General features: G+C 38.0%; 1 protein-coding gene across 9 annotated transcripts in view; it reads left to right on the top strand.

The window, feature by feature from the left end:
* LOC137431103 (sushi, von Willebrand factor type A, EGF and pentraxin domain-containing protein 1-like) overlaps positions 1 to 27,282 on the top strand; it is a 225,668-nt gene that overhangs the window by 127,452 nt on the left and 70,934 nt on the right. For 7 of the 9 annotated variants that reach the window (XR_013624049.1, XM_078781427.1, XM_078781421.1 and 4 more), the window contains one exon: positions 13,407 to 13,489. The exons of the other annotated variants lie outside the window; for them this stretch is intronic. Coding sequence is in view for 6 of the 7 variants with exons in the window: in XM_078781427.1 (XP_078637553.1) it covers positions 13,407 to 13,489 (83 nt within the window). In the remaining variant the exon portion in view is untranslated. The remainder of the gene's footprint in view (positions 1 to 13,406; positions 13,490 to 27,282) is intronic. 9 annotated transcript variants of the gene reach the window in all.

The raw sequence follows: 27,282 nt of genomic DNA, 5'->3' as shown, positions 1-27,282 counted from the left end.
AAGAAGACTACAGATGTTTGCGTGGTGTGCACCTAAAAGTTTCTAGATCTAGATAGTCTAAAATAAGGGTTCTCAAACTCAGGGTCGCAACGCAAACTTGAAAAACCTCCTTCAAAATCCCGGTTATTGAGAGGGCATTTTTATGTGAAAAGAGTTCTCTCCGACGATTTTTATTGCAGGTACCGTTACCATTTGGGTGGTTCTATCAGCAGCTCCCCCCCCCCCCCCCTACTCCCCCCGCCATTTTTTACCATTTGGGTCGCGAGGCAAATGTGATTTCAAACTTTGGGTCACGGACAAAAAAAGTTTGGGAAACGCTGGTCTAAACGGTCTAAAGTTGTCAAACCTCGATTCCGATTCTGCAACTGGACCAGACGGCGTCAGCCCACGGGTCCTAAAATTATTCTCTGCCGCTCTATCACACCCTCTCTTTTGCTCAAGGTCATCTGCTATATGCTTTGAAATCAGCCTGCCTTGCAACTACAGACCAATCAGTCTTTAAACTCACAACTACAGAGTCAGTCTCAGTCTCAGTCTCGGTCTCAGTCTCAGTCTCAGTCTCAGTCTCAGTCTCAGTCTCAGTCTCTCTCTCTCTCTCTCTCTCTCTCTCTCTTTGTCGCCACCTATCGGCCGTCGGAGCGTTGGGTGTAGCGTCATGGCGGCTGTGAGCAACTGCTCTGTGTTTTGGTGAGTTCGTCGTGAGTTTTGCCCCCTCTCCTGCCCTCCCCTGCCCCCCCTCCCGCCCTCCCCTGCCCCCCCTCCCTCTCCTTTTCCACCCTGTGTGCTTTGGCATTTGTTCTCATCTGTTCTACACCTTTTCCTTCGAGAGAGAGAGGATTGAGAGCGGGCCCATTCTGGGCGCGGCCTACTGCCGTTGACGGCGCGTTGTAAGCCATTTCTGTGCTTATAATGCACGTTTATTTTTTACTTTAGTTCGTTTTTTTAGGTTTGATACCATCTTGTCCGGCTCGGACAAGCGGGGAGAGGGGGGGGGGGGGGGGTATTTTCGCCGGAATGGCGAATGCACGCTCTCGTCGCGATGACTTTGAAGGCTTAACCAGGAAGCACGCATTTGTGTGCGTGCCTCTGGATGGAGTCCCTGTCGAGGACATCATCCTCGCTGTGGGGAGCATTGTTGGAGATGAAAATATACGTGCAGCTTCGCGTATGAACCAGAAAGTGGTGGTGTTCGTTTCGGACGAGGAACTCGTCCATGACGTGGTAAGCGCGGGAATAACCACGGAAAGCGGTCACTTTATGATGGCATCGCCGCTATTAACCCCCGCGACGAGAGTGGTTATTTCCAACGTACCTCCATTTATCCCAAATGACAAGTTAATGACCGTGCTATCACGGTACGGTAAAATGGTATCGATGATTTCAACAATCCCTCTTGGGTGTCGGAATGAACGTGTTAAGCACGTAATGAGCTTCCGCAGACAAGTATATATGGTCCTTCCAGACCGTGGGGACGACACGGGCCTCAATATCACTTTCAAAATTAATTTTGAAGAGGCAAATTTCCAGCTATACGCATCGTCCACCACCTTAACATGCTTTCAGTGTGGAGCGTATGGACATTTAAAACGTTCTTGTCCCAAAGCCTCGTGTGTCAGGTGTGGCAAGACGGGTCACACTGCCATAGTTTGTAAGGAGGAGGTTGCTCTGCTAATGAATACGCCCAGGGGGAGGGAGGTAAACGCTGCTCCACTAATGAATACTCCCAGTGGGAGGGAGGTTAACGTTGCTCCACTAATTGAGATTCCCAGTGGGGGGGAGGCTATCGCATGGCCACCGCCTAAAATTCCTAATGAGGGTGAATCCAGTGTTCCAAGCGTGAACGCATTTATTCTTCCTCAGCAAAATGTTGAAATGGACACTGATAGCAAGGTGGGGACGAGTAAACGAAGGGCTCCGGATGATAGTGACTCATCTGGAGCAGGTAAAAAGGTCGTGCTCGATTTTCAGGCTGTTAGTGAAAAAACTCTTCAGGATGCACCTGGAATCTCTCTGCAAAGCGCGGACCAAATAAATAAAGAGGAAAACCCAGAAAAGAGCATCAGGGTTCAGCCGCTAAAACAACGCGCTTCCATTACTCACACAGACGACGTTAATGATGTAAATAATTCAGGCCATGATACCGTGAATGGCGCATCATTGATCCAAGCGAATGTCGCCGAACAGGCTGACATCCACAATAAATCTGCCAATATAGCAGAAAAGGACGAAAACATAAATCCACAGGAATGTGGGAATAATAATTTCATGCCAATTGAGGAAATCAGTAATCAATGTGCTGATGTTTCCCAAACACAGCACTGTGTGGACCCCCCAGACAAGGGAATGCTAGGTTGCATAGCAGGAGAAGAAAACGGTATTGACCCAGACCCCATTGGACCACTTTCTGATTTATCAGAATCGGAAGAGGAGGTGGAGGTAACAGCATTATCACAAGTAATGCCAGATCAACCCCCAACCCCTCCCCATATTGTTCTCTCATTCCTCAATGAAACATATAGACAGCGAAATGTCATCATTGGGGATCATTTCCCTGATTTGGCTCCCTTTATTCAGGCTGCAAAACTAGTCATAAAAAAATCTGAGGAACTAAACCTAACAAAATCGCAGTTTCATCGACTAAAGAAAATCATAACAAAGGCAAAGACTGAGTACTCACAGTGTCAGACAAAATTTACCAATGAGTGATGAAGACGCTTAATCTTGCAACACTCAATATAAATGGTGGTGGGGCCAGTCACATCCGCCAGATCCAAGTGAATAGTTTATTCAAAAGGAAACAAGTCGATGTAATATTACTGCAAGAAACTCATATTACTGAGAAGGTTGAACATGACTGGAGCAGCATGTTCAAAGGTAAATGTTTCTTCAGTAATATGTCATCTGTATCTGCTGGAGTGGGGTTTTTGCTAAAACCAGGACTTGTACCTGAATCTTGCCTCTTTCAGGAGGTGATTCGGGGACGTTTTGCCTCCCTGGAATTGGTGATCAATAGCCTGAAGCTTATTATTTTTAATGTATATGCACCAAGTGAGAGTACTGACCGTAAAGCCTTCTTTACTGAAGTGATAAACCATTTAAATTTGTTTGACCCAAATCAGTGCATATGCATGGGGGGAGATTTCAACTGTACGCTAGAGCCCAAAATAGACAGAAATTCACCGGAACCACATCCTGAGTCCCACGGTGACCTCTCCCAGTTCCTTTCAGGTGGGGTTTTTTTGGATGTATGGCGATTGATGCACCCAAATGACCGGCAGTTTACATGGTGTCGATGCTCCAATGGCCAAGTATCCTTAGCGAGGCTTGACCGCTGGTACATCACCCCACGATTAAGGAATATTGCAACCTCCTCAACTATTACCCCTTCCATCTTCTCTGACCACCACATGGTCACGATGGGCCTATCTTTCCCACAATTCAAACGGAGGAGCGCCTATTGGAAATTCAATACAAGCCTTTTGGATGATACCCTGTTTAAGGAAGCCTTTCGCATCCTATGGATAGCAATAGTTGGAAAAAAGCCCCTCTTTGCTTCCACTAACCTTTGGTGGGATAATATGAAAACTCATATACGACTGTTTTGTCAACAGTTTAATTCCCACATCACCCATGAAAATCAAATCACATTGGCACGGTTGGAAACCGAAATTCTAAAACTGCAAAACAAAATGGCAGAGCAGGAAAATGAGGCAAATTATAAATTGCTCCTTGAAAAAAGGACCCAACTCCGGGAACTATTACAGGAGAAGGCTGCAGGACTGCTAGTTAGACTGAGAGTAAAAAGCATCAAAGTATCGGATAGTCCTAGCAAAGCCTTCTTCCACTTAGAAGCTGAAACGAAGCCTCCCCAGCTTATTTCATCAGTTAAGGACCCCAGTGGGAATGAAATTACAAGTTCTGATGGGGTAAAAATCACTATTAGAAAGTATTATTCTGAACTATTTGCTAAAAAAGATATAAATGAGGATAAAATAAAATGTTTTACCTCCCATCTCCCAACCCTAACTGAGACTCAACGCCTGGAGCTGGATGTGCCCTTAAGTCTTGATGAATTACAGCGTGCCCTGGTTGGAATGGAATCTGGAAAGGCTCCTGGAATTGATGGCCTGCCAGCTGAGCTTTACATGGAATTTTGGGACATCTTGGGCCCAGAACTATTGATTGTAATCCAAGAATCCTTGCGAAAAGGTGTAATGCCACTAAGCCTAAGGAGAGCAGTGGTGAGTCTTCTCCCAAAGTCAGGAGACCTCCGGCGGATGGAGAATTGGAGACCGGTTTCAATAATGTGTACCGACTATAAACTGTTTTCGAAAGCAATGGCAAATCGCTTAAAAAAAGTCATCGGTGATCTGGTTTTACCTGATCAGACATTCTGCATCCCCAGTCGTTCGATTTACGACAACATTTTTTTCGTGCGGGATTTAATGTATGCTCGCCATGACCAAAATGATTTTGGAATATGTTTTCTAGACTTTGAAAAAGCCTTTGACAGCATTGACCATGTTTTCTTGTGCCATGTTCTTGAAGCATGTGGGTTTGGGGTAATTTTCAGGGCCTTTATAACTTTATTGTACACTGACATCTCCAGTGTAATTAAGGTGAACAATGAACTGGTTCCCCCCATAAAGGTTCAGAGGGGGGTACGGCAGGGTTGCCCAGTCTCAGGTTTGCTTTTTGCGCGAGCAATGGAGCCATTTCTTTGCACACTGAGAAAGAATATCTCTGGCCTGACCTGTTTTCCTGGAAGCCCACCAATGACTATATCGGCCTATGCAGACGATGTTTGCGTCATTATAAAAAACCACCAAGACATTGTTGCTCTTGTAAAGTCCTTAAGAACCTTTTTCATGGCTTCATCTCTGAAGGTTAATTGGACGAAAAGCAAAGCTCTTTGGGTGCCATACCTTAATAGCTGCCTACCTGTCTCAACACATCTGCCTGCTCTTCCAGAAAACTTGGAGTGGAAAACAGAAGGTGTTGATTACCTTGGTGTGTCCCTGGGCTCTACACAATTTGAGAAAAGGAATTGGGAAGGTGTGACCGGAGAAATAGACAGGAGGCTGAACCTGTGGAAAAGAGCCCTACCGCACCTCTCATTTAAGGGCCGAGTCTTAGTGGCAAACAACTTGGTTGCTGCAACGTTGTGGCATCGCTTTATTTGCCTGCAACCACCAGAAGTGTTGCTGGACAGGATACAGGCCAAACTTGTGGACTTTTTTTGGGGAGGCCATCATTGGCTGCGGCCAAGTGTAATATGCCTTACTTCATCGGAAGGTGGTCAGAGCCTTGTTCACGTGAGATCCCGTCTCATGGCTTTTCGCCTGTGCTCCATTCAACGCCTCCTATTTGGTGAAAACCTGCCAAACCATGCCTTGGCTTGCCATATTTTACAGCAGGCGGGTAGACTCGGCTATGGTCTCGAAGTATTCCTGACTCACCTCAAGTACGTGAATACATCAACGCTCCCCATATTTTACCAGAGCCTTCTCAGTGCCTGGGAAAGACTTTCCGTGAGCCGTAAAGCAGACACCTACTCCCCAGGGATGTTTGAGGTTGAACCCCTGTTCTTCAATCCTCTCTTCCCTGATGTTCTCAAGAGTCGTCATTTGTGCCAACGCTTTATTGAGGCAGGCATAAACAAAGTATGGCACCTTCGGCCAAACTCCGGTGTCGGGTGGAGGAATGTGGAGGAAATTTCAACCTTGACGGCGATTCGGTCCAAGAGGACAATTGGAACGATTTTGAGGAAAGTTGTTCAAAAACGTCATCAGCTACAGAAACTTTGGACTTGGAATACTTTTGGACACCCCAACGAGTCCCCGTTTCCGAAACTGATTTTTGCCTGCTTTCCCAATGAACTTCCACCTGTAAGCACAGGGACAAGTGTATTACATGCTGAGAGCAGCAAGAGCCTGTATAGGTGGTGGTTAGCTCAAGTTCTTGGTATTCCTCCGCTAAATGGAGTAGCACGATGGAAGAGGCTACTCCCTGCCGGGCCCCCCAATAAACCTGTATGGGAATCAATGTATAGCAAGCTGATCAACAAAAGAACAGGTGATCTTCAGTGGTGCCTTGCCCACGGGATCATCCCATGTAATACATATGTATGGAATTTTGCCCCAATATCTGCATGTTGCCCCTTTTGTTCTGTAAATGAGGATGTTTTTCATTTTTTCATTGGCTGTGAAAGACTTTTTCCTTTATTTGAATGGTTAGACTTTGTGTCGTTCAAAATGAATTTCAGATTTACTTTTCGATCCTTTATTTTTGGGCTCAAAAAGAGACGGCAACACAACAAGGACTATGAACTGTTGTGCTTTTTTGTAGCTACAGCAAAGCTTGCCACTTACCTGTCCAGAAAGGAGATGCGGAATGGTAAGCCCATTCATCAGTGCAAGGTCATGACGTTTTTCAACGCACTGTGTGCTGCAAGGCTAAAACATGAGTTTGAGTTTTCCAAGAGCATGGGCGAAATTGATGGATTTGTGGAAAAATGGTGTTTGAAAAGTGTCTGTGAAGTCCGCCAAAACGAGTTGGTATTATTTTTCTCATGATTGTTCATAATTTCTACAATTCATAATAGTGCTGCAGAAGATTGCACTTGTTTTCCGTAAAAGTTGAACTGATCAACGCATATATCTGTATTGTTTCCTCGCTTCATCGTTTTCTCTTGTTTTTGCCTTTGTTGATTTTAAACACTGTACATCCATGCACTTTATATTTTTGGAATAAAAGGCCATCAAAAGTCAAAGTCTCTCTCTCTCTCTCTCTCTCTCTCTTTCTCTCTCTCTCTCTCTCTCTATCTCTCTCTCTCTCTCTCTCTCTCTCTCTCTCTCTCTCTCTCTCTCTCGTCTCCTGCTCCCTTCATTATGTATTATGTGTATTTATGATTCTGTTCATGTTTTTGTGTTTATGTGTTAGCTCTTACACAAGCCTTAACTTTGTATACAAAAATGAAAATAATAAAAAAAGGAAAAAATGCCCCGTGATGTATCAAAGTTTGTTCACAGCATTAAAAATGCATCATCTTTGATCAAACCCTCTCCTTCGACAAATACACTAAACAGATCACAAAGACAGCCTTCTTTCACCTGAAAAACATCGCCCGTCTCCGTCCATCCCTCTCCTCCACGGCTGCAGAAACCCTCATCCACACCTTCATCACCTCCCGTCTGGACTACTGCAACAGCCTCCTCTATGGTTCACCCTCAATAATCACCAATAAACTCCAATACATTCAGAACTCCGCTGCCCGTCTACTCACCCATTCCTGGACCCATGACCACATCACCCCCGTCCTTTATAAGCTTCACTGGCTCCCCATCCCCGAGATAATCCAGTACAAAATCCTCCTCTTGACCTACAAAGCCCTCCATAACCTGGCCCCATCCTACCTGACTGACCTCCTCTCCAGACACACTCCCACCCGCAACCTCCGCTCTGCTGGTACCAACCTCCTGACCCCCCCCCCATCCGGACCAAATTCAGATCCTGGGGGGACAGGGCCTTCTCCATCGCTGCTCCCACCCTCTGGAACTCACTACCTCACACCATCAGAGACTCCTCCTCGCTCACCACATTCAAAACATCACTCAAGACCCACTTGTTCAACACTGCATTCAACATTTAACCCACAGCATTTAACCCCTGACTATCTCTTCTCCTTCTCCTTCCTTTTGCTTTGATTATTTACCTATTGATTTTTGTCTTTTTGCACTTGTTTTTTGTACTCTGTCAAAGCGCCTTTGGGCTTCTTGAAAAGCACTATATAAAATAAATGATTATTATTATTATTATTAAAAATAGCGTCTGAGGGAGTCAGTGATGGGGTGGGGGGGGGGGGGGGTGACTGTTGCTCCTGGTCCAGGTGAGCTTCAGGACCCATGGTCCTATTTTCTTCTTGGCTCATAGCGGTGATTCTCAAAAAGTTGGGCATTGAAAAATTTCGACTCCGTTAGTAATTCTTGGAAAAAATGCCAGGGGCATATTAAAAGGGCCCCTTTTTATGGGATGTCCAATGTGGCAAACTATAGAAAAGAAGGGATATTCTAGGGATAAATGCCAAGGGCAAAGAAAAGGCCCCTTTATATGGTATGTGGCATGTGGCAAACTCTAGAAAAGAAGGGACATTCAAAAAATCTCGGGTGCATGCTGGACTACCCTTGTATTCTTAGGAGAAACCAAGTAATGCTCTAGAAAAGTTCATAGAAAGGGGCGCCCTACATACAGTCACGTGAAAAAGTAAGTACACCCCATGTAAAGTTTTGACTTTGTCAACATATTTCAACATACAGCTATTTGATCGTCATTTCAACAATATTGAAAGATAAAGGTGATATAATATAACAAATATCATGAAACATTTACATTTTGTAGTCCATTGTATAATTTAAATAAACATTAATGCAAATTTCGCATGTGGAAAAAGTAAGTACACCCCTACATTTATCACTACTTCAAATACCTAAAATTAGAATCAGGTGCACCAGCTCAGGTGCAAATGATTAGAACATCGTTAGAGAGGATCTTGGAGGAACCTGTCTTATTTAAACCTCAGACATTCAGTTTGGTTTGCTCATTGTTGTTGAAGTGTGTGGCTTCACCATGCCTAGATCAAAATAGCTCTCTGAGGCCTTCAGAAAGAAGGTTATAGATGCCTACGAGTCTGGGAAGGGATTAAAAAAGATCTCCAAACAATTTGAAATCAATCATTCGACTGTCCGGAAGATCATCTACAAGTGGTGAAGATTCCAAACAACTGCCAACTTGTTCAGGCCAGGCCGCCCCAGCAAGTTCAGCCCGAGAGCAGACCGCAAGATGCAGAAAGAAGTCTCTAAGAACCCCAGAATGTCATCACAGGACCTACAGGTAGCTCTTGCCACTGTCGATGTCAAAGTGCACGAGTCTGCCATTGGAAAGAGGCTGCACAAATTTGATCTACATGGGAGGTGTGCCAGGAGGAAACCTTTGCTGTCCAGAAAGAACATCAGGGCAAGACTAATGTTTGCCAATGAACACCGAGGCAAAGACCAGCACTTCTGGAATAATTTGCTCTGGACAGATCAGTCAAAGGTAGAGCTATTTGGCCACAGTACCAGAAGACATGTTTGGCGAAAACCAAAGACAGCATTTGACCACTTGAACCTGATACCAACTGTAAAGCATGGTGGTGGAAATATTATGGTTTGGGGCGGCTTTGCTGCATCAGGGCCTGGGCAGCTCACCATCATAGAATCCACTATGAATTCTTCATTGTACCAGAGGGTGCTTGAGGATAATGTGAGGCCATCTGTCGGAAAGTTGAAGCTCAACCGAAGGTGGACCTTGCAACATGACAATGACCCTAAACATACCAGTAAATCCACCAAGGAATGGCTGAAAAGAAAGAAATGGAGGGTTCTGGAATGGCCAAGTCAAAGCCCAGATCTAAATCCCAGGGAGATGTTGTGGGGGGATTTGAAACGAGCTGTGCATGCAAGAAACCCCTCAAACATCGCACAGCTGAAAGAATTCTGCACGGAGGAGTGGGCAAAAATTTCTCCCAGTCGATGTCAAAGACTGGTAGACAGTTATAAGAAACGCCTACTTGAGGTTGTTTCTGCCAACGGGGGCAATACCACCTCTTAGAGCCAAGGGTGTACTTACTTTTTCCACATGCGAAATTTGCATTTATGTTTATTGAAATTATACAATGGACTACAAAATGTAAATGTTTCATGGTATTTGTTATTTATGGTTATCCATATTTATTTATGGTTATTTATGGTTTCATGGTTATCCCTTTATTTATATTACTAGGGCATGCCCGTACGTGGGTGCAATGCCCGTACGTGGGTACGTGGGTACGTGGGTGCGAGTACGGTGACAATCCCCCCCCTCTATTTACATGAAATGGTTTGGTCCATGAAATGTTTTGGTCCATTCGCAACGCCAAAGCGAACGGCGAACGCTTTACATGAAATGGTTTGGTCCATGAATTGTTTTGGTCCATTCGCAACGCCAAAGCGAACGGCGAACGGCTTGCGAGTACAGTGACAATCCCGCCCCCCCTCTATTTACATGAAATGGTTTTAATTAGTTTTAAAACATAGTTTAACGCCAACATAGCGGCAACATAGTTTGCCAACGTGAAATAAATGAATACGCTCTCAAATGTGCCGTCCGAGGCAGAGTGTGTTCGCCACGTTCGGCACACGCGATAGCTCGCTGCTCTCTGATTGGTTGAATCGTTTTTTGGACATAGCTCGGTAAGTAATTGTCCGATTAATATGAAACCTTGAAAAGGCACATCCTCGGGTCCCCAGCAATATACCTGGCAAGTTTAAAGTATATCGGACCCGTGGTTGTCGAGAAACAGCGGTCACAGACAAACAAACAAACACACATACAGAGATTACTGGAATTATAGATAGATATCACCTATATTATATCAGATTATCAACTTGTAGTTTACCTCCCCTACCCCCACCCCCTATCCCCCACCACACTTTCATTCCATTTTATTGCGGCACTGAGACAGTTATTCTCACAGACCAACTCAACTTCACGCTTCTGACTTGCCAAAGTCTGACTGAGTTTAGTCAGTCACCTTCGTAGCTCCATTGCAAGGCTCCGAATGAAAACAAACGATAGAGGAAAACAAATTTGAATATATCTGTCAACGGAACCCATTAAAGTCCATATGCAATCATGCTTATCACACTCTCAGCTATGCCTGTACCTCCCTCGTTATTGCGAGGGAAGGGTATTCCAACATGGCGGCTGCTTGCCCTGTGAGTACGTGCTACAGCTGCTCTCTAGTTGTAAACACTCTCGGTGAACAAACCCCAGCACATGTATGAGACAGCTTGGCTTGCATGCCCCTAACGACGCCTCGGGACATAGAAGCAAAGCCGTGAGCTTGCAATATGCACGCATCACATTGTTAGCCGCATGCTAGTCCTGCAAATTCACACTGTGTTAAATTAACTGTTCTTTACATCACATTTTGACCCAATATTAAAAAAAACTGAATGTTCATCAAATAAAAATACCAATGTTTTACAGTGACATGCGTTTTAGTACTATGTTCAAGACTTCATGACTACAATTATCTCGTCAATAGCTGAAAGTTGTGCAGAGCTAACAATTGTTTTGGAAAACGCAATAAATGGGTTAATATATGAAAGATTTTTCTTTAGCAAACATTAAAATTGTCCTAGTATTATTTTGCTGCAGGTTAGTAGGTTAATGATCGAATAGCTGACAAGAGTCAGTACTTCTCTCTGGGCTGGTGCTCCTGCCTCTCACCTAGCTCGGCTTCACGCTGTTGAAACCAAAGCTTTCAGAATCATTGGAATCTCCCGCGATGAAGCTAACTCTGAGGGCCTTTCACTCACTCACCGCAGGCAGGTTGGTGGTCTTTCTGTCTTCTACCGACTCCTCTCCGGCCGAGCTCCCCCAGCTCTATCTGTGCTCTGTCCCCCAAATATTCCTACAGGTCGCACAATATTTGCCAGCAACCCTCTGATGGTTAAACTGCTAAAATCAAGACTCTCTTCTCACCTTCACTCCTTCATTCCTCTTTTCTCCCGCCTCTGGAACAAACTCCCTCACTTTCTTCAATCCGACTCCACCCTCCAGGTCTTTAAAACAGCTGTTCACCACCATCTCTTATCTTCCCCCATCCAAAACCTTGATCTCTTCTACCCCCGTTAAAACACTCCAAAATCCACTTTTTTTTTTTGGAAATACCGACTTCTTTCCTGGAAGTCCTAGCAGTGTCCATGTGTTTTATACCTCTCCCACACCTTCTGCCCCCCCCCCCCGCCTTCCCATTTCGACTCCTACCAAGCCCCCTCCCTCCCACAGATCTTCGGTTGTCCCCATTCTCTGCTGTTGTACTTGTGTGCTTCCCTCTCTCTCCCCAACTTGTTTCCCACTCCCTTTATTGTATGTTTTGTTTGTCCTATTGTTTTTTTTTTTGTTATTGATGTTGGCTCTTACATGAGCCTCGATCTTTTATACCAAAAAAAAAAAATGTTCTGTGATTACGAGTTGTGAGGTTCTGGTATGTAAAGCACTGAAATGTGATCCGTAGGTGTCGTGAGAAATAGTAATTTAAACGTGGATACTGATTTTTATGAAGTTTGATTCACCAGCAAATAATGTCTGGCGGGCCACCAAAAAATCTGTTAGGTGGCCCGGCAGACCACAACTGTTACTACACTCGAAAATGCAGGAAAAAAAATTGGAAGTGCAAATCTATTTCGGAGATTAGGTAAGTGTTGACACAATCATTCTCGCTCTCTTGAAATTAAACGAGAGCAAAGTCGATGGTGTGCCATCGTAGATCTCCACGCATCCCACCGAAAGCAAAGTTGAACTTGAACGGCACTCGGTTCAAGATACTCACAACCTCAGGTGGCGGAGGTAATTAAAATGCAATGATACTCACAGCTAACAAAATCACTGCTCTTTTTTTCAATGGAAGGAATATGCCGAACCATCATTTGGCAATAACATGCAAACACTGAGAGATGGGCTGAACTTATAGACTTAAGCGGTCATTAGCTGAAGTCACATCACCATTTTGAGTAGTAAATCCACCTTCTTTCCCCTTGTTTAGAGCCTTATTGCTTTGCAACTAATGCTTCAGCTGCATGTTTGTGCACTCCTCTACCCCTTAAAAATAAATCCTACAGTAAGGACATAATATCTTTTGGAAGAAAAACTCACTTAATTTCCCATGCAATGTCTTTAGTTTAAGGTATTTGTCTATGCCGGCATTACAAACCTCTTCTGACCCCCTACCATACAGAATAGCTTTCAGCTTGTGGTGTCGATGTTGAATATAACATCTGGATTATGAAAATGTATGTTCATCATCTGAAGTAACCATGGCATCACAAACCTTATTTATTTTCAAGTAAGCACCTTTAATACCTGTCCCAGATAGACTGGGTTCAAAAATGCTTGGTTGAAGCCATAAAGGTGACTCAAATTATTGGCATGTTTGTTAGCTTGAGGTCAAACTGCATGCACATCAGTGCTGATCTTGGAGGGGAAAAGCAAGTACTGTATTCCCAAACAACACTACCCCGTACCCACGGTGATTTACCTTTGTTGCTGTCAGTGGCCCACGTCTGAGTCAATATGCCGACTCACAAAGTGTGAACCAATGTTGCTGAACAACTTGTGGAATATTGAACATTCTTTCACTAATTGGGGAAGAGAATAGTGTGAAAATACATGTCAGTGTATTTTGTTACCGTTTAGATGCTGATTCAAAAGGTAACTTGTGAAACAGTTCGCACAGTTGTTCTCGTTTGTCAAGAAATCAATAGAAATCCAAATTTATTTTGGGTTATTTTTGTGCATGCTCACCTGTTCCTCTTGAATTGCAGCTGATTGCAAGGTTACAAAGGAAGAACTGACTGCACGTTTTATGTTCATCCATCACAGGTTTAATATGTATAAGAAAATCAAGGTACGAGGTGTCAGATTCCTGTTGCTAGTTAAACACTGATATGAATTCAACAATGTTATTTAACCATCTAATAACCCATTCAAACTGACCCTTAAAAGCAACCTTTTTCTTCATATTCTCTCCGTAGTAGGTGATAAATGTTGCTTCTGGGACACCTCCGTTTAACATGGGAAATCCCTATCTAATGTCATTTACCCCCCTGTCTTTTTCAAAAATCATAAACACCTCTATTTCTCCCTCTATGAACCTATAATCCTTCTCGCCTTATGAACCTATAATCCTTCTCGCCTTATGAACCTATAATCCTTCTCACCTTATGAACCTATAATCCTTCTCGCCTTATGAACCTATGATTTTCTTCCTTTATGAACCTATAATCCTTCTAGCCTTATGAACCTATGATCATTCTCACTTCCATGTAAATTTTACCCTATTCCCCCCACTACCCCCTTAATGTAGTTCCTTAGACCACTCTGCTAATGAGCCTATAAATATATTATCTCTTTCTAACTTTTTTAAGAGTTCCATTCTCCTATAGAACTCATCCCCATCAAGTATATTTATAAAGTATACAGGTTCCTTAACCTTTTGTTGTGAAAGTATAAAGTGGTATGTTTCACGGAGGGTTCTTGTTTGACCTCCTCCTCTCCCACATACCATTTTAAAATTATAATATTTATTATCCGATTGATAACCATTAAAGTTCTCACTCCACTCTAATATATTTTTCTTCCCACCCTCCATTACCCCACTTAACAAATGAATACGTTTATCCGTCTTGAGAACCTTCTGACCAGTGATTCTCTCAACCTCTTGAATCTGATATTTTTCACATTCGTTATGTTTTCCATTTATATACCAAGGTTGATTACACCTCCACTCTTTAGTCTGGTTGATACTTGGTTCTATCATTTATATAATAGTAAAAAAGGTGGCGGTAGCCCGTTAAAATCCCTAACCCCCCTTTTTAACTTATCACTTATATATATATATATCTTATATACTTATATAACCATAAGGGAGACGATCAATTCCATTTTCTAAAATAAACCTCTTATCATCAAAAGCCCCCAATGCTTTCTTATGTGTGGGCGGGGTCTGTGTGGGTGTGGTCTGTGTGGGTGTGGTCTGTGTGGGTGTGGTCTGTGTGGGTGGGGTCTGTGTGGGTGGGGTTTGTGGGTGGGGTCTGTGTGGGTGTGGCTTATGATTTTTTTTTTTTTTTTTTTTTTTTTTTTATTACTACTAATTAAATTAGCTAATCTGGGTGGATGAAAGTATGGATGGTTGTTGTTTAATGAATTATCAGTTTTGTTTTTTGTAATTCTTGTGAGTAAAATGAACCCAAGATTTCTTCCCAATTCATATCATATAATTTGTAAGTCCAAGGCATAGTATCCATTACATCAACGATTTTGAATAATTCATTAGTCCATCTCTTTGTATAACCTTTCTCAAAATGACTTTTCCATCTGTATATTCTTACAATATCACCAACTTTGAACTTGGGCTTTCTCAAATTAATCTCCTTTTCATATTCTAATTTTGTAAATGTTTCTGATGGTTTTGATTTTGTTGATGAATGAACTGTATTATTGTAATTATCTACAATATCCTGAATAAAATACACCCATTTTTGGGAACCGAGTTGTGTGAATTTTTTATATAATTTCTCTTTTAAAGTACGATTAAAACGCTCAATAACAACTGCTTTTCCTTCATTAAAGGTGCTGTATAATTTAATACCCTCCCCCTTAAGAAATTTCATAAATATTTTGTTATAGAACTCTGTTCCCTCATCGGTCCACAGTTTCTTTGGTTTTCTTTTACTTTTATTAAATATCTGTTGGAAGGCTAACTTCAGAGTATAACCTCTCTTGTTTTTCAAAGGAACAACCCAAGCAAATCTACTCCTCAAATCAATAACGGTTAAAGCATACTTGTATCCCTTATCATTTTTTAGTTCGATTAAATCAGCGGACCATATGTGGTCGGTGTATTTAGAATAAACTTTCCTTCTTTTAAACTTTGTGATTATAGGTTTATGTAATTCATCAGCCAAAAGCTCCTCAGTCTTGATGACATCATGAGAGCCTAATAGTTTTTTGAGGGTGAATAACCAAGGCCAAGTTTCAATTTAGCATTTATCAAATTTCTCACAATAAACCTATCAACTTTCTCTCTCAACGTTGGATTTTGTATCAAAGACAAATTATACAACATTTCTCTGTCGGCTTTATGTTTTTCAGTCAATGTAGTGGTTTTCCCATAAGCAATATCATGCTTCATACACACTTCATCAACCCTATTTGTAGGTTTAGACCAAGGTTTAGGATTGTCAGCCTCATCTAATCTTTTATCCAAGTTTGTTCCTGGGCCACAGAAAGAATACCCTGGAAGGTGTAATTCCCCTGGAATTCCAGTTGTTGTAAATTTGCTACCTGACAAAAACTTTTGTATGTCTCCTCCACTTTTAGGAGAGATGAATTGACACTTTTTAGAACCACACACTTGACATATTCCTTTTTGATAAACTCTATTATTTTTAGCTTTAACATAAGAGATATTTTTAGATTTAGTTTTCTTTTTACATTTGAGACAATAACTCATATTTATTTATGAGAAAAAGTTCTACATAGTGCCAAAACCTTTTTGGTTTTCAACATATACATTTCTATCTTGATTTTTAAAACATAAAGAATCCTTAGAAATGACTTCACTCTCTCCTCCATTTATTTACAAATAAAACTAACTAAAGTCAATAACACCAACATCATCAACTATATGTTGTATATCTGCGCTCTGAATTCATTATAGCAAATTTAAAAACCAATAAGTTCAGAAGAGTCATTAATTCTTTATTTTCCTCTTCAGTGCGTTGAGATTTATTTATTTGTCGTAATACCTTCAATCTTTCATTAATCTCAGGAATGGTCATATTTTTATATTTTTCCTCCCTCTCCTCCTCCTCCTTTTTCTCCCTTTCCTCCCTCTCCTCCTTCTCCTTTTTCTCCCTTTCATCCTTCTCCTCCTTCTCCTTTTCCTCCCTCTCCTCCTTCTCCCTTTCCCCCTTCTCCTCCTTCTCTCTTTCCTCCTTCTCTTCTTCAACTCCTTCCTCCTTCTCTTCTTCAACTCCTTCCTCATCCCTTGCTACCCTTGAGTTTGAACCCCAAAGAATATTATACATATACTCATCTGGATTTTGAGATATTCTTGTATCTATAATTATTTTTCTCATAATAGGATACCAATAAGATTTGTTGACGATTTCTAAAAGAGTTTTATATTTCATAACTTTGAGAAGTTCATTTTTATTTAATATTTTAAACAAGTCTCTATTTGTGGGTTTAACAATATCAGCATAAGGCCAGTTTTTAATGACAAAATTCCCATGTATATGCTCCAAATCATAAGGTATGTAATACCGAGCACCCTTTTCTTGTAGGTATCCTTGAATACAAAAATTATAATTCTCTTGTAGTCTTCTTCCTGCCATTTATGTATCAGAAATATATGTGAGATTAATATTATGACAGGTAATACCACCCCATCTTCCCACTACCAAATCGGTTTGTATTCCTCGGCTTTCTATCCTTATCTCATTACCTTCCTTCTTTGTCATGCGAACCATCGCTATACTATCATATATTTTTCTTTTCTTAAAATCACGTATTTGTTGTTTGCTAATTGTACTTCCACATAAATCCTTATCTTCACCAAGTGGATAATATTCTTCTTTACGAGACTGATTTAAATCATGTAGGTCTTCTATGTTTATTGAAAAAGACCAATTATACCCTAAATCAGACATATCATACCCCCATTTATTAATTCGCATATTAACTAAATGTCCTTCTTTATAAAATTCAATTGTAAGCAGGTAGTTAAATTCAATGAGGAAAGGTGTATGGTCAGTATAACCAGGTGTTGTGGTTGTAAATTTTACTTGTTTAACAAAACGTGCTGTTTTCTTTAAAAATATATATTGTGATAAATCACTTAATCTAATTAAGTCATTCGCATCTGTAGGGTTTGGATAATTGATTAATTTATAAGTATTCTTCATATTAATATTTTTACTTACACTATATTTTTGTCGTTCAGCCTGTGCCTTTGTATAATAATTTGATAAATCAATATCCTGAGAGGATTTTCCAAAGATAGAACCATCTTTTCCAACATAAGTCATTTATATTAGATTAAAAATGATATCATAAAAATTTTCATTATTGTTGAGTTTAAATAATACATATAAACATAATTGACCACAACATTTAGAATTAATTTCTTGAACTTGAAATGTTTGATAAACACCATTCTGTAAGAATTGTATTACTTCAACAGGTGGTGGCATACCATAACTATCAAAATAATATTTATCCTGACTATTATGAATACAAACCCAATGAGAACCATTCTGTGTGTCTAAATTCATAATAATATTCTTTGTATTCTTATTTATATGTATTAATTCATCTCTCATACAAATAACCACATTATCAATTTTTAGTGTTTTACAATACTTAGCGAGTTCTATATTTGACGTTGTATTCTTTCCAAATTGTTTAAACCATTTATCCATTTATTTATGAGAAAGATACAATCCATTACCCCGTTTAGTTAGTTTAACACCCGCTTGAGCGATAGAGGAAAGCATATCTCCAACTAACAATCTAGCTTTATCAGGTAGACTTTCAAGTTTTTGAGCAAAATCTACAATTACACCACTTCCACTAATTTGTTTCTCCAACTCCTTGTTATGTCTTTCCAATTCTTTTTGAGCTTTTAGTTGTGCCTTCCTTTCGTTAGCAGTTTTTATCGCTGCTGAAATACCACCAGTCAATGCTCCCGCCGCACTTAAACCAGCAAATAAAGGAATTAGAAATGGGAGAAATCCTCCTCTTGACTTGTCTATTGAATATTTCTTTAACATAGGTTTTGTCATTTTAATTTTAAGTGATCCAACATCATTTAGTGTTTTCACCTGCTCTCTTGTGAGTAAAACATCAATTCTTACAGCTCCTTTTCTTTGAAATGTATTAACATTAATAATACAAGGCTTTTGATTTTGAATACAAGATGTTAATTTATCAAGATTGATTTGATTAACATATACCCCTACCATTTATTTATGAGAAAAAACCTATGTGATATTAATCATAACACCATTATCTGTATTAATCTGTAATTCTGTTTCCTCCAAAAGCAAACAATAAGCATCAACTTCTTCATTCTCTCCTCTTTCAATGTATAGAGAAGTATCCACTCTATTAGACTTTATAGTTTCCTTTTGAGAACTCAGGTCAATTGTGTAGATTGTATAAAGTTTTTGAAACGCAACCATATCCAAAATAGGTTCATTATTACCGTTGCTTTCACACACCTTTTGGTAAGACTTGTAGGCTTCCGCATAATCATTTTTTTCCCAATCAATTTCCAATCTATCTCGCGGATAAAATGTCCCATCAAGAGAAACCCGAAGTTGTTTCACCTTAGCATTATCACTCAGGGCATTATTCTTATTAGTACCGTCCTCTCCATCTGGTTTCTTAAAAATGAGCCATAGGTATCGTGGCTTTCCTTCAAGAACACCCAAATTCCAAGTGTAGGTAGTGTGTTCCAGTTTAACGTGTTGACATCTTCTTTTAAGGTATGATACATTTAGCGGTTTCTTTGAGTTAAGTCTTCTATTTAACATCTCTTCCGTTTTAAGATTAGGAGTATATTCACTAATATACCAACACAAATCATTAATAACAAATTTATTATTGTCGCCAAAAGCATTTTCAACCCCAAAAAGCAACCTATTTACATTATCATTCCTTTGTAGTTGAAATCTAATTTTAAGCCCATACAAAACTTTATCATAATCACAAAATCCAAATATACCTTTCAGAGGTACTGCTACCGTAAAACTATTCTCTGCTTTTGCGTCATCATTATACATTGACTTCCTTTGACTATAACCAGGGTCTGCGTTTGTTCCTGTTGACATATCAGGAATAAAACCTTCAACAGCTCCCTTACCCATTCTATCACTAAACGAATATAGTGTAAATTTCATCATTTCAGATGTAGCAGAGACATAATCAACCGCTTCAACCTCTTGTGTTCCAATATACAGGCGGACACTGTCAAACATTTTCCAGAAGAAATCATTTACGAGTGTAGCATTAGTATTATTCGCAGCCTTAGTGAATTTAAATTTACACAGCAAGAAACTATCAGCTATATTCAAGTAAGTTTGTTGATTATTTATTTCAAAACTTTTTGTTCCGTTTGAATTCCAGTCTGTTCCTGTTATAGCATTTACCTTAAAATAGTCTTCCTTTTTAGTGGAGTTTGAAATGATAATCGTATCATCCAAATCATAGATACTATCAATCGCTTCCATACTTGTATTTATATAGCATTAAAATTGTTGAAACCCTGACCCAAGTATTTTAATGATTTTTTGTCGTTCTTGTGAAGATAGTTGAGTTTTACCTTTTTTAATTTCTTTGATTGCTTGTAATTTATGAGACTCCTTTTGAGCATCTTTTATACTCTTTATAGCACCCGCAACTGAGCCCACGGCAGAAGCAGTTGAACCAATTAGGTCTTTATGTTTAAGGATGGTTGAACCAATACCCATTAGAGTATCAATTATCCCATCTCCTTTATTTCTAAATTGATGTCCCACACCCCGTTGTCTCTTTGGTTTATAGTATCCTCTCCCAAGAAACATACCTTCACCCTTATAGTATGGTGAAAGGAACATCCCATCCCCTGTAATTATTTTATATTTTCCCAACTCGTGTTTTCTCACAATAACCATTATTTATTTATTGAAAAACTTCACGTAGGTGAATTCTGATGGATATAATTTCATCATTAAAGGATATCATACGATTATCTTGGTCGGTTATCCTAAAATTTACTCTGTATATGGTTTTTCCTGACACAGGTAAATAGACAAGATTTTTTGGTTCCATATTAAATTTATAACCAATCGGGGTTGAGTATGCGCTGAATGAAAATATTGTATTTGTTCTTATTCCATCGTTATAAGCACCATCAATCAAATCACAATGAATTAATACTGAATTTATACCGGAGGATATTTGAATGACATTATCACTGTAAGACGTCCCGTTAGTTTCAACCTTTTTTGAAGAGAAACCCAATAGCTCTCTAAACGATTTTTCAATGGTGAAATCAACTTTATAATTATTTTTAAGTTTAATAGTTGATTTTGAAGTGTGTTTTTGAATATCTATTACAATATTTTTTGGTTCATCACCTTTTTCTTTCATAAGGCGAGAGACTTCTGAAGATATTTGAGAAATCTCGTAAGCACCGGGTGAAACGGTTATAGTTTTATATCCACTTCCTGGATTATAACTAAACTTGTTGTTTTTCTCTGTGATATTAAACAAGGTATTATAAGTCTCCATTGACAACAAAGAAGCCTCATATTCTTTTTTGGGGTCAAGTTGTAGTGGGTAAGGGAATGAAGCTGTGTAATCACTCGTTGTGAAATTAAAACTAAGAATTGTGCTTCTCATCTTATTTAATATCTAATAAAATATCTTTGTATTGACATTTATTAATTATTTTCATATTCATCAACTGATCTAAAATGGCGGATGCTTCATTAAAACAATTGTTGTTTCCAGCCTTCTTACTACCTAACAACAATAATAACCTATTAACTAATTGTGATGGGTCATTTGGAAGAAAACTAACACCCGAACCAAGCTTACTTAAAGCATCAATAATATGTTTCTCCTTCTCATTCTTCTTACTTTTACCAGCAACAGAAACTCCATAATCAAGTGTGTTTAGCAACTCAATATACTCTCTATCTTCCTCTCTTTCCATTTCAAGCGGTTCATCAAAATAAGGTGAATTAGAATGTCCATCTTTTGTTAGAAGAAACATTAATCTTGGGGTTAATTCAACATTTGGTTGGTCAGAACTTAAGAACACCAATTTATCATTAAATATCAATAACTTTTCTTTCACAAGATGGAACTGTGCTGGTTCTTCTGTTGGAATGAGACCTGCTCTGGTTTTTGAACCCTTCAAATATTCATTGTTTTGAAGAGCTTCTACAATATAATTGGAAAGTTTATTTACCTTCTCAAGATGCCGAAATAATCCTTCATCATCATATTCTAATTCTCCAAGTTCTTGCTCTGTCATTTGACTAAAATCTTTGAGCATTTGAAATTTTTTTGGAGTAAATTCTACCATGGGAACTGTAGGTGAAATCGTTTGTTGAGTTTTTAAAAGTGGTTTAAAAAATTTCTCTTGTTTTCTTTCAAAGGCTTCTTCACCAGTTAGTTTCTGTCTCCTTTTCTTCTTTATGTCTTCCTGTTGCTTTACAACTTTTGAAAGCAACTCTTGATGTTCTTTAAACTTTCTTACTCTTTCTTCGGTATTCATTTTCTGTATTTATTTATTGAAAAATATCATTTAGTATCTCATCTTGTTTCACAACAATATATTTATATTTTCCGATCGTGTGTTTCATATTATTTTCAAATTCCTTCTTACTACGTAATGTAGAACAATTATCTCTCCAAAAATTATTTGTATCTATTGAATTTAACTTAAATAAAATAAAAGTATTAGCATTGTTTCTTATTGAGCGCCGAGGGAGTTGAAAATATGACTGACTAAGATAAATACAATTACAAGAAGAATGTCTCCCTCTTGTATAGTAGCTATCCATTACTGTTTGGTTTCTCTCATTAACACAATCATCAAAGATAACGAGGTTCTTTTTTGATTTATCTAAATCTTGAGGTGAAGGTATATCATCCGTATTATCACTGAGAATACAAGTTATGGGTTTTAGTTTTGATTTTGATTTCTGTGTATCACAAAATAATTGTATTATATCATCAATATTATAATCATTTAGTTTGTTTTGAAGTTTAAATAAACCGATAATGTCTTCCTTTTTAAGACCCGCATTAAAACCCTGTGAGAGTAGTTGATACTCAGGTTGAAAACTTGACTTTGTAAAAATTATTAAATTATCATAATCTAAAAAATTAGGACTAAGGAGCATCTTTAAAAGTAAACAGGTTTTTCCACATCCGCTTGAACCGACTATTAGACATCTCAATGAATTTGGAAGATTTTTATGGTTATTAAATTTTATCTTATTTTCCCAAACAGGTAAAAAATCATTCATTTATATATTTGGAAAACAAGTCATCTAACTTTTTTTGAGTTTTTTGAGAAACTCTATATTTTATCCTGAGTTCAGGTTTAATTTCAAAATAATCCATTATTTTGTTTATATAGTATCTTGTATTAACATTTCCATTAAAATTATTTTGAATAATAAATATCATTAAACCCTTATACATTTCCTCAATACAAATAGTCTCTTCCCTTGTAAGAAATGGTGTATTATCCCCATAATACTTAACATTCATCTCTCTTATTAATCTTGTAAAGTAATTCATTTTTGGTTCTAATTTAAAAGAGTTATATATTTTTCTATATTTTTTATTATCATTAATTAGAAGATAATCACAGAAAATACATTGTTTATATGCTTCTGATTCTGTATTAAGCCCCACTCTACCACAAGCCGGACAATTCTCTAATTTATCATATGGAGAGTCTGGAAATTCTAAATATCCTTCAGAATTTATCATATTTATATAGTAAAATTATACTTAAAACAAAGTGCCTTTTTTAGAGGCTTTTTTAAAGATGAAACTGTGCTTAAAGTAAAACACCTTTGAGCTTTTCAACTCGTTTTATGTATATAACTTTACTTAAACTAAACGCAAATTTATTAGCTAATAAATACAATGTTTCAAAACACAAAAGACAAATTTCAATCAATCTCTACTTCGGTGGAAGATATAGAAAAATATGTCAAAGATGTTAAATTGAACAAAGATAAATATGGAAATTTTTGGATTAAACCCATAATGGAGAATAACATGTGTCCTTTTATTAAATTTACAGGACAAGCTATGTTAATTAATAACTCTATTAAAGTAAATTTGACAAAAGTTTCTCCACTACTACTAACAATTTACTCAAAGCTTGAAAAGATCATTGATAAAGAAGCTTTGAAAATGAATGATAAAACCATCAACGATTCTAGAGGAAACATTTGTATATTCTTTAATAGACCCAAAGATGTGGGTGAAATTAATAATATGAATATTAGTGGTGAACTATCATTCCGTACTCTGATTATTAGAGATTATTTGAAAATAACATTTAATGTAAAAAATATTGTGGTTATTAGTTCTAATGAAAGAAAATATATAGATATTGATGGAAGTTTAATGGTATGTAAATGAGTGATATTAACAGTCAATACTCTGAGAGTTATTATACTGAGAGTCTAGGATCTGAAGATAGTTATGATACTAATAGTTTGTGTTCAAATGATAGTTATGAGAGTAGCTTTATTGATGACTCAGATAGTGAAATTGAAATTGATGAACTAGAGTATCTAAACTTTCTGGCTAATACATAGACGCTTTACTTTAAGTAAAGTTATATACATAAAACGTGTTGAAAAGCTCAAAGGTGCTATTTTCTGGCTTTCTGGGCCCTGTGCTATTTCTGGTCTTCATCAATGATCTCTCTGACTCTCTTGAAAATCCTCTCTATCTCTTTGCTGATGACTCTACTCTATGTCGCTCCATTCCTCATCCCTCAGATCAGCAGTCTGCAGCCTCCTCACTCTCTGCAGACCTGGACAAAATCACAGACTGGGCAAACAAATGGAACATGTCTTTCAATCCTGATAAATCTCACACTCTTACGATGTCTCTCCGAAAGGACCGACTGGACAACCCTCCCATCTACTTTCTCAACAATCCTCTCCAAGAAGTTCTGTCGCTCAAGCTTTTGGGTCTCACTATCTGCCATGATCTTTCTTGGGAAAACCACATTTCCAAGCTCGCCTCCAAAGCCAGTCGCCGACTGGGCATCCTCCGTCGTGCGAAGTCCTTCCTTGGCACACCTGAGCTCCTCACCACATACAAGGCTTTCATCCGCAGCTCAATGGAATACTGTTCCCCCCTCTGGGCTGGTGCTCCTGCCTCACACCTTGCTCGGCTTCACGCTGTTGAGGCCAAAGCTTTCAGAATCATTGGAATCTCCTGCGATGTAGTCAACTCCGAGGGCCTTTCACTCACTCACCGCAGGCAGGTTGGTGGTCTTTCTGTCTTCTACCGACTCCTCTCTGGCCTTGCTCCCCCAGAGAGGAGTTGGTTTGTCTTTTTTGTGATTATTGTTAGCTCTTTCACGAGCCTCGATCTTGTATACAAAAAAAAAAAAAAAATAAAAAAAAAAAAAAAAAATAAAAAAAAAATAAAAAAAAAAAAAAAAAAAAAAAAAGAAAAGAAAAAAAAGGTGTTTTACTTTAAGTAAAGTTATATACATAAAACGAGTTGAAAAGCTCAAAGGTGTTTTACTTTAAGTAAAGTTATATGCATAAAACGAGTTGAAAAGCTCAAAGGTGTTTTACTTTAAGTAAAGTTATATACATAAAACGAGTTGAAAAGCTCAAAGGTGTTTTACTTTAAGTAAAGTTATATACATAAAACGAGTTGAAAAGCTCAAAGGTGTTTTACTTTAAGTAAAGTTATATACATAAAACGAGTTGAAAAGCTCAAAGGTGTTTTACTTTAAGTAAAGTTATATACATAAAACGAGTTGAAAAGCTCAAAGGTATTTTACTTTAAGTAAAGTTATATACATAAAACGAGTTGAAAAACTCAAAGGTGTTTTACTTTAAGTAAAGTTATATACATAAAACGAGTTGAAAAGCTCAAAGGTGTTTACTTTAAGCACAGTTTCATCTTTTAAAAAGCCTCTAAAAAAGGCACTTTGTTTTAAGTATAATTTTACTATATAAATAAATATGATCAAAGCAACGTATTGCGATGTTTGTGAACAAGAATATAAACAATACAAAAGACACCTTAAAACTAACAAACACACATTTAATCTACTTCACCTACTATCTCCTATTCAGAAGGAAACAAAACACTGTTCTGCATGTAATAAAAATATCCTCAAGAAAGGCTTCGAAATACATCTTAAAACAATTCTACATTTATCAAATTTTATCACAACTAAAAACTCTGATGGCGCATTCAAAGAACATATTAAAATAAGAGTCTTTAACTTCAAACCTCCTGAACCAGAGTCTATAGTTGATGCTGTAGAAAGAGTTAAACCTGTTGTTCAAACGTTGATTGAAAAAACACTAAAAGAAATGAAACCACTTAAATTTTATATGGGAGTAAAATTAGAAATGACAAAGGACGAAGGAGTTATAGATACACCATACATGAGAACTGAGCCACACTTTATATCTTCATATCAAGATTTTAAAACATCAGGAGTCTATGATGAACTTATTAAACAAGAGCAAGATGTGGATAATTCAATCGTAGGAAGTGGATTCAATATAGGAAAAATTATTTACATAGACATTCATATTCTTAAATCAGATCCTCTAAAAGCTTCTTCCTACATTGATTTACCCAGTGTTATCAAAAATAGAAAAGCAGTTATCAATATCAAAAATAAAGACAATAAATGTTTTCTCTGGTCTATTCTAGCACACTTACATCCTCCACATTTTCATGATGAAAGAGTATCTCATTATAAAAAATATGAGAATACATTAAATACGAAAGATCTAAAGTTTCCGATGGCTTTAAATGATATTCCTAAATTTGAAAAGATAAATAATTTATCAGTTAATGTTTATGGTCTAACAGAAACAAACAGCATTCAGGTTTTAAAGCTTTCTGACAATTGTAAACAAACTCATATTAATCTTCTATATTTTAATTCAGAGGAAAATTCACATTATACATACATTAAAGATATTGCTAAATTAATAAAACCACAAGTATGTAAAAGAACAAATAAAATATATATTTGTTTGCGTTGTCTTAACTTCTTCCATACACAAGAAAGATTAGATAAACATTCAAATTATTGTGGTGAACATAAATCAACGGTAATCAATATGCCTAAAGAAGGCTCAAATATCACATTCAAAGATGAAAAGAAAAAGATCAAACATCCATTTGTTATATATGCTGATTTTGAAAGTATTCTAGAAAAAATAGATACTGCTTCTCCAGATCCAAAAGATTCATACACAAATAAATATCAAAAACATACTCCTTGCGGTTTTTGTTATTATATCAAATCATCCGTTGGTGATAAATATAACAAGTTAGAGGAGTATAGAGGCTCAAATACCCCAGAGGAGTTTGTGAAACGACTAGAAAAAGACTGTGTCCGATTAACCAAGATAATGAGAGAAACTAATAAACCAATGTCTTTGACGAGTGAACAGAAAAGGGAATTTAGAAAAAACAATGTTTGTCATATTTGTGAGGAAAAAATTGGTGAAGGTCTAAAGGTTAGAGATCATTGTCATCTCACTGGTAAATATAGAGGTCCAGCTCATCAAAGTTGTAATATTAATTATCAACTCCCCTCTTTCATTCCTGTCTTTCTTCATAACAATGCTCATTATGATACGCATCTATTTATTAATGAACTTTCAAAGACATCTGGACACATTTCAGCAATTCCTAACACAGATCAGAAATACATTTCATTCACAAAAACAATTCACACATCTCCTATTACTCATATCAGATTTCTTGATACATTTAAATTCATGGCAAGTCCATTGGCTAACTTGGTTCAAAATCTAAAAGAGTTTCCATGTCTTTCAGAGTATTTTTCAGATAAAGATTTTCTAACACAAAAGGGAATTTACCCCTATGACT

Source organism: Myxine glutinosa, chromosome 7 (assembly GCF_964187855.1).
Source record: "Myxine glutinosa chromosome 7, kmMyxGlut1.1, whole genome shotgun sequence".
NCBI lineage: Eukaryota > Metazoa > Chordata > Myxini > Myxiniformes > Myxinidae > Myxine > Myxine glutinosa.
Note: the sequence above shows the minus strand (reverse complement) of the source record. Positions and strands in the feature narration are given on the sequence as shown.